The following is an 8,796-nucleotide window of genomic DNA, read 5'->3' as shown; positions in this document are numbered from 1 at the left end:
ACCCAAGGGCTGAATCAGCCCGGGCTGCGTCTGCCGGCTAAGCAAAGACTTCCTGGATCATCCCATGTGAAACCACCTGTGCTCACCCCCGTGCTGACTCCTGCCAAAATCCTCTCCTGCCCCCTGTGCAGGGTCTCCTAGGACACCCAGAGAAGGTGCTGCAGGGCAGGAGAAACCCTTTTTCTCCTCCTGTGGACTATGCACTGGCTCCATAACTCCTTTCTTACCAAAGCTACAAAGTAAGTCAGGCTGCAATGGATAAATTCTTATAAGAAATTTCCCAATGTCTACCTGCTTTGGCAGAGAGAAAAATCTCAGTGCAATAAAGTTCTCTCTTTTGGAAAAGGCCAAGTTTTGCAGTCCTCACTCAGAAAATCCTGCTGGATTTACTGATACCCTTTCATTCCAGATACAGCATTAAGAAGAATTTGAAGATCATTAAGAAATGAAAATTAATTCCTTGCAAACTTTTGTGTGATCTCAATTAGGAACAGTTCTATCTCATTTCCACCCAAATCCCTTGCAATTTGCAATTTGCTGTGAGATGCAGACCAGGAGTCTTCTTTACATAGAAGGATTGATCTACAATTGTGAGTTGGTATTTCCTGCTTTGTCCTTTGTACTTGGCACGCAGAAGTACATTTCCCAGTCTTTGAACTAACCAAGCAATTAGATATATTTGCCTATAAATATGTGCCTAAACTCTTCCTTATCTGACAAAACACTGGCACATGGTTAAATCCTACCATCATTGCTGGGACATGCTTCCTTTTTGCTAAGCTGCTTTAGAGCCCAGTGCTCCTCTATACGCTTTGGATTTAGATTTAGCATGAATCCCAGCTTCTCCTTTTCCTTTGTAACACAGACAAAACTCTTCTCCATACCATGGGAAAAGCATCCACACAGAAATGATCCTGCCCATGTCCTCAATGAAGGATCCCACAGTACAGCAGGGTCAAGCCCTTAGTTCACATCATCCAGTGGATCCTGTGCAATTAAGATATCAGCTGCTAACGAAAGGAAGAAGAACATCATTTATGGACTAGAAACACTGATCAGTGGCAAGGAACAGCTAGTTCTTGTGCTTTACCTGTTATTTTGGATACCGTAACTAGAGTTTTCCTTAAATATAGCTCCTTAGGCAGCTGTACTTCCCATGAGCATCCATTCATTTCTGCCCTACAGCTGAGATAAGCTGTATACTACTACCTGCGAGGTTAACTACGGATCAGACAGACACGAAGTTCCGTGCATCGTCACCATAAGATCATGTAAGTGCAAAGGATGCTGCCCTAGACATCCATAAAGGTCTGTTTTTCTGCAAGCCCACGCTGCTGTTTCTACATAGTAGATAAGGAGTGAGGCATAAAAAGACACTGCGTTTGTGTGCTATGGCTGGTGCACCAAACTATGTCTTGTCAAGCACATTTGTGGTGCCTTTCCTGCCTTGCAGTTTTGAGAAAACAGAAGCAAATGTGAGCAGTGACCAGAAACCTCTTAGCCCACACAGCTAATGACTGCGTAGTGCTAGGTCCCCTTCCTCTGGGTAGCTGTTGCTCACTTTTGATAGGGAACACAACAGCCTTTGAAGTGCTGGGAAAGGATCTGGGAACTCACACCATCTGTAGGATGCAAGTACCTGCTCCCTGACGGAGGGCTCCTCATCACCCTAGGTTTGCCTCTGGTGAGCAACCACCCAACACATCAGCACCTGAACTGATGGTCTTACTTGGGGTTAGGCACTTTTGGGGACACGTACCGAGGACCTTAGTGCTTCAGCGAGCCGAGCCTACCTTATGAACTTACTTGTAGGCACCGTGTCTTTTCAAGCATGGCAGGTGAGAAGGGAATATCAGAGGGTATGTGCCCTTCAGTGAAACCAGCTTATGTACACACTGCAGAGATGGTGGGTTAATAGCTACAGAATTGTGCTATTCGTTATCCTCGTAGAAGTAGCCACCTTGAATTAAAAGCACAGTCACATTCTGTGGGGAAGGATCTGTATCTGGACCCTGTATCTAGACAGGGTTTGGATGACTCAAGTTCACACTGCAGTAAAGATAAGCAGTAAATATACTTCATTAATAGGATCTCTTTCAACACCCAGCTCAAGTCAGAATAGAGTCCATGAGCTTTCAATCTGATCTTTGGTGAGAAATGTAATAACTTACATTCTTCAGCTTTTGCCGACGTGATTAATATGAATCACTACACCTAGGTGAGGATGAAACTGCCTGGTCTGAATCACTCGAAACTAGGCTGGAAGAAAGCAAAACACTCCAACATAAGTGATCTTTGCTCCGCTAGAATTGAAAGCATCATGTTTTTCTCTCCCTTAAATGCAACTGACTGCAGTGAGCCTTATTTTTCAACGTATTGAAAGCCTCCACAGCTCCTACAGACGCCACGGTGGGCTGTGGAGGCTTGAAAACTACGTCCCACCTGCAGTGCCCAGAATTCAGGTTTTTCTGCCCTGCCAGGGCTATAGCATTATTGCTCCTTCTCAGATTCCTCATAAGGAGCATGCTGAATTCCCAACTCTTTTTTTTTCTTCCCTGCGAGCAATTATTTAACATTATATTGCTGTTTCTACAGGCATTTAAATCCCTGCAGGGAAACAAAGCCCCGTAAGATCCTATACGGAAGCTCTATGATGACATGTAGTGGCATTACTTCTGAACAACGTTGGTTGACAAAACAACAACATACTTGGACTCTTCCCTATACATAGGAAGTTTTCAAAGTGGCACAGAGGATCAACTGTGTCTTTTTTCAGTTAAAATTGCAGTGGTATGACTAACTTTCGCATACTCCTTGGAAACAATCAACCCACGAATTCCGCCAGCATTGCCAGGCACCAGGCTTCAGCAAGGACCCAGCCATCTGGAGAACTTCTACCAGTAAGAAGGTGAGGGTCAGAGGACAAGCCAGCTTCCCTGTCATGTACCAAGTAGAAAGCAACACAGCAATGTAAAAGGGAGTGGACAAAATAGCCCTACGAAAAGCAGTTGCACAGTGAATCTCTGCATGAAAGTTGGCTAAGAAGACAAGCACAGTGAACAGTGAAGATCTGTAAACAAAACACTCCCTAGTGGTATTCAATGCAGAGTGCTGGGCACAGTTCATCTGCCTGTACTAGTCTATGCTTGCCATGTAGCGTAAAGAGTGAAGCAGCAGCACAGAACAAATCCGGAGTACATGTGTTAACTTCCACGTGGGTTTTTAAGTGACGTGCACCTTAAGCCGTTCCCTCCTCCTCCTTCTCTCTGCTGCTCAGCAAGTGTAACTGTTCCTCAGGGCAGCAATGCTCAGCATGAAGTTCAAAGTCCTTCCTGTTAAATGGGAAGAGTAAGACTGATGTGGGCTGAACTGCCCAGGAGACAGATTGTACCTGGGAATCAAGGGCCACAAAACTGTGTCAATCTTCCACTCCCTCTCCAGTCCTTGCTAAAAATAGTCTCTTCTTCTGGTTTCGTCACTAATGAAGGATGGATTGTATTGTCCAGGGTAGATGCATGAATGTCGAGATCCAGGCAAACCAGTGTAGGGAGGATAAAGTCCATTTCTTTCCAGTTCAGGATTTCTCAGTCCCGTTGGCTGTATTTGCAAAAAAATTAAATAAAAAAGGTCTTATTCTCACACTCAAATCCTCCTTCAGGCACAGCCTTACCACCTTTCCCAGCAGTTTTTTCAGTAACTAGAAGGAACAACGTGATCACTAATGATTTCTATAACTAGAATGATTTTTACTGTGGGAATTATGCATCACCTGAAGGGATTATTCTGATGCAATCTAGTTTCGACATCTTGCCAATTAGCAGACTTGAAGTTTACCTGACTCCATCAAAAGCAGTCTAAGTGCACAGTTAATTTTTAATCCAAGAGAATTGTGCTGATGAGCTCAGGTATTGAAACAACTCTCACAAAAAGGATATTGTCCCAGAGCCATCCTTAAAGGAAATGCTTCTAGAAAATCAAAGTCTCCTGCGTTGAGTATTACCTGGGAGGGCTTCTCTTCCCTGTAACCGTAGGTACCTACTGTCCCAACATAGGCACTTGAATTATATGTCAAATACAAAGTGATCTGACCTTCCTTTCTCTTCCCTTCTCTTACTTAAGTAAATTTCCTAGGGACACTTGGCTGAGGAACTTTGATGTCTAAAACCAAGACTGTACAATCCTTTCACCCAATAAATAACATCAAGTCACCTGGTTTGATCTTTTACAGATCAGATCCACACAAAGCCCTCATCACCTATTGCTTGCTAAAAAGTTCCCCTTTCTAGTCACAAGCATAAGAAAAGTTTTAAAAAATGTTTAGGAAATGCATTTTCATTTCCAAATCTCTCATTCTTACTGGAAGGAGGATTATTTCCCTTCATGCTATGCAACGCAGTAAACTTGCTTACTGGAAAACTTAAAATATAAGCCAGAAAAAAAGTATTGCTCACTGCTCCCTGCTCTGGAAAACAGGAGTCTAGGATGTGTGATTTGGGTGAAATCCTGCAACCTTCACTCACATGAGTAACCCCCACACACCTTAAACACATCCAGTATGTTGCTGTAGATTAGTGACAGATGATACACCGGCATCACAGCTCTGCATACAGACATTAGCAGATGATACCAACCACGACAGCAGGTCTTGTGCTTGTGTCTTTCTGTGCCCTGCACAGCCTATTACTCCTCCACCACTTCTTCCCTGCCACTTGTTCCCTCAGAGCTGAAGGGATGCTCCTTATGCACCCTTCCTGCTGCAGGAAGGGGCCTGTACCCTAGAAAGGGGAGGAGTGGAAGAAAAGAGGGGTCCTCAGTAACCAGTGTCTTCTCATCTTGGGGTGAAGTCCCCCAAGCAGAGGGGGGGGACAACATTCCCCCATTCCCAACATTCTCTCAACATTCCAGCATCATCAGTGAGGGTGGAAGGGAGAAAACTACTCACAGGGATCCCTAGCAGTCTGTCCAAAACCTTTAACTGCCCTTCTCTACTCTAGGATTGGGCTTTTTGGGCATCTACCAAAATATTCCTAGACATTTTCCTAGCACTCTTCCTAATGACATCTCTCTGTGACATTCACCACATGCAATAGCTAGAGTCCATAGGACTCCCAATGCTTTGCTGTCTATGGAAGTCATTTGCTTTGCTCTTTTGTTTTGCAGGAAAGGGATCTGTACTTCCAAAAATAAAGGAATGTGTCTGTCCTGTATCAGGCACAAAGGGTTAATAGTTAAGCTATGGATAGATACCGAATAATACACATCTGTCATCTGCAACAGGTTCTTGGTGCTTCCATTCTCCTGCATCTCGATGGTCTCTCTGCCCCACTCCTGTGCCCGGGGGTTCTTCGGATATTCAGCATATGGTGACATCTGGAAATCCCCACTCTTGAAAATGAGTTTACTTATGTCATTTTTATTCTTCCTGTTTATAAAAGAATGAAGGAAAATGAAAACATACAACTTATCCTGCTAACTTGTATGCACTTCTGACATGATCTCAGGAGATTTACTTCATGTTATGAACCTTGACTGGGAACAAAGATCACCTCAGAAGGGCTATAGTCCAGTCTTCTGCTTTGAGGCAAAATCAGATATGACGTCAGATCATGCTATTCAGGGCATTATCTGGTGGGATTTGCAATCTCCAAGGATATAGATGGCATAACCTGAGCAACCTGTTTCACTGCCTTACTGTCCTCTTGGTGAAAGAATTTTTCCCTACGCTGTTTGAACCACTCCTGTTCCAACTTACGCCCGTTGTCTCTTAAAAATGTGTGTGTTCACCTGAGTCAAAGAAAAAGTCACGGAAACCTAGGAAGAAATTAAAACATATGGAAGCCCCCATGCTGTTCAAGTCTCCAAGTGCTTAACTATAGCACTTCCAGGCACTAAGAAGGAAGACCTAGAAGGGGGCCGGTCTGAATGACTCCAAGTGCCCCCAGATGACTACCAAGTTGTACGAGTGGACTTTGGTGACACTTCCAGTTCAAAGCAGAGTACCCTCCAGGAAGTCACATAACCTGCCAAAGGCCAGGACTCACGAGAAGATCAGTCCATCCCTGAAGAGACTCTGGGGTCTGCAGGTGTACTGGCCATCATACCTCCTGGCTGGGGCTTGCTGGCATCCCCCTGGCTCAAAACATGGGGGAACAAGCTCACACCACTGTGCCAACCAAACCACTGCCACGTGTATGTTAATGATAAATCCAGCTGCCGACTTTAATCGGGGAGCTTTGAAATCCTAGATTTGAGGGCTGGAATGGGGGGGAGAGGGTGTTACTGCAAGGCAGCCCTTTTAATGATATATAAATCATGAAGTAGAGCTTCCTCAGCAAGCACATCTTGCCTCTAGTTCGAAGCTACTTGCTGGTACGAGAACTACATGTGTACATGCGTGTGTGAGTCTGAGAGGGAGAGACACACAGAGTGAGAGCACATGCAGGACTCGTCCATAAAGGAAAATGAAAATAACTTTAAACACACTCAAACACCGCTTGAGCAATGGCCAGTAACCCCTTCTGTTGCCTAAACTTCTCCTTTCTACTTAGCTTGCATTTTTGGAGACTGCTCCCTGGTTGCCTTACAGCTCTGAGTGGGAAGGACTCCTCTCCCTCTCCATCCTTAAAGGACATGATTGCCAGGCGCATCCTTAAGAGACACCCAGCTCAATTTTTTAGCCTGATTCCTGGAGAAAAAAGAGATATGCCCCAAATGAAAGCACAACGTAATACTTCAGTACCTCTGTTTAATCCACTCGCTTAGCTATCCTATGTTTTAGTCCTTCAGGGTTCACGTGTGGAGCACTAAGTGTGGTGTAACCCACTGAGAGGATGCCACAGATGAGCCGGGGCTGGCAGTGGTACCTACCGGCAGCAGGTGACAATCAGTGCTATGCCCATGATAAGCAGAAGTCCCCCTCCTGCAGCCGCGATCACCACAGTGATGAGCTGATATGCTACAGACAGGGAAGACAGAGACTCACTTAGAAACAGCGATGTAGCTGTAAATACTAATGTAAACATATCCACAGTCCTCATGCAAAGGGATTAACTGTTTATTTCCCATCTTCCCTCCCTCTGTAAGCAATATTGCCTTAAATTTTCAAGTGAAATGGATGGAGTTGGGGATCTCCTACTGAAGGAAGAACAAGCTCTTGTTTCCCTAGGGGACAGAGTCCTTTCACTGATAGATCAGAATAAATCAAATGATATTTCACGGATTCACCTCTGAATATCTTGCTTCAAGAGCGCCCACTATATGTGCTCTCATGACAGAGCATCCAGAGAAAGGAGACCTCCTATCCTTAGGAGATAACATTAAGTCAACATCGTCAAAGAAGGTCAACAAAATAATTTTCAACAGAAAATGAAGAAACAAAAAACACTGACAAGAGTAGCGTGTACCTACTGCATTTTAGACATAGTAATTTGCAATTACTTGTTTCAAATTTCCCATTTCTGGCACTGTGGAAATTAAAAGCAGCAAAACTCGGTACTTACGGTTTCCACAGTTGAATCCACCTAAGCCAAATGGGCAGCTGGAAACAGAAAACAACAGGCAGTTTCAGCGGCTTAGTTGTGCCGACAGGTGACCAAAGCAGTATTAAGAAGGATGGTGGGGTAGGAGGAGGGCAGAACAGTCACCATACCTCACACAGGTCTCATTTTCCAGCTTATATCCATCTTCGCAGGCTGAAAACACAGAAGGGAGAAGGGCCATGAGCACCGCGTAGTGGTGCGGGGGAAGCATTTCCCATCGCCGCTTCCCACGGCAGCCTCATCCCAAACAACCTTGGGGATTGACAAGGCGGCCTGCGCTGCTGGCACAGCAGGAACGCGATGCACTCCGATGTGATGCAATATCTCCTCTGGTTTAGGCAAAACACCATGCACTCAAATTCACCTCCCGCTGGCTTTGACAGGACCATTTCAGGGCTTCCCAGCAGAGCTATCCCAGAGCCTGGCACAGAGTGGGCAGCTGGTAATGTAATTCCCAGCAGAACCTCTCCTTGGCCAAATAGAAACTCATTGCACACTTGTACTGTTTCCCACAAAATAGCAGAGTAAAAAAAATCTGCAAGTGCCTCCAGTTTTTGTTTTGAAAGCTCATTTGAACAGTGCTACTTTAGCACTGATGCATGTTATTAATTACTTTTAAATGTCAGTATTGCAACAAAATGTTATGCAAACACAGTCAGGGTAACGCAAAGTGGTATGTTATGTTTTGCCTCGTTATTTTTTTTTCTTGTCTTTCAAATTTGGAGCTAAATCAAATTTTGAAATACCATATTTTACTATAGACTAGAAATTAAATTTACTAGGTCTAAATAAGCTAGAAAACTACTATGTACAAAATGATGGTGAAAAACTGAAACCATCGCTTCAAAATAAAATAATTTCTGTGACAGCTATCTCATCACCAGAATTGTCTGAGAAAATTATACTACTCTTCTGATGAGCAGCAAAGGTGATGACACATTGGACATGCAATTATAAGCTTGAAATTACTGATAAGATCATGGCTTTTCTCAGCAATAGTCACACCAGAGCTCTGCAGATCTGCTGCCTTTCACAGAGGCAGCGAAGGTGGTCGCTCAGAGACCTGAGTAGGAGTGACACGGATGGAGTTGCTTTGGGTGGAGGGACAAGGCAGGGCCAGCACATGCACCAGCCCTTGGGGGTCTGCAAGACATCACGGAGGGGTCTGGGAAACCCCTACAGCACACTCCACAGGGAATAAAACTAGATTGTTAAGTGAAAACAAAAACGCTCATGGATTCCCACCCCCCGCCCCCCC

General features: G+C 44.6%; 1 protein-coding gene across 1 annotated transcript; it reads right to left on the bottom strand.

Annotated features, from left to right (window-relative positions):
* Positions 1-3,447: 3,447 nt before the first annotated feature.
* On the bottom strand, positions 3,448-7,691 carry LOC104164281 (protein HEG homolog 1-like; the record flags this gene model as incomplete). The annotated part of the gene is made up of 5 exons (XM_009703563.1): positions 3,448-3,597; positions 5,248-5,422; positions 6,868-6,955; positions 7,500-7,537; positions 7,649-7,691. Coding segments are annotated over 5 exons (494 nt in total), but the record flags the coding sequence as incomplete, so codon positions are not given.
* Positions 7,692-8,796: the final 1,105 nt, after the last annotated feature.

This window comes from Cariama cristata, unplaced genomic scaffold (assembly GCF_000690535.1).
Source record: "Cariama cristata isolate BGI_N322 unplaced genomic scaffold, ASM69053v1 scaffold23887, whole genome shotgun sequence".
Classification (NCBI taxonomy): Eukaryota; Metazoa; Chordata; class Aves; order Cariamiformes; family Cariamidae; genus Cariama; species Cariama cristata.
This window is presented reverse-complemented; position numbering and strand designations above follow the sequence as displayed.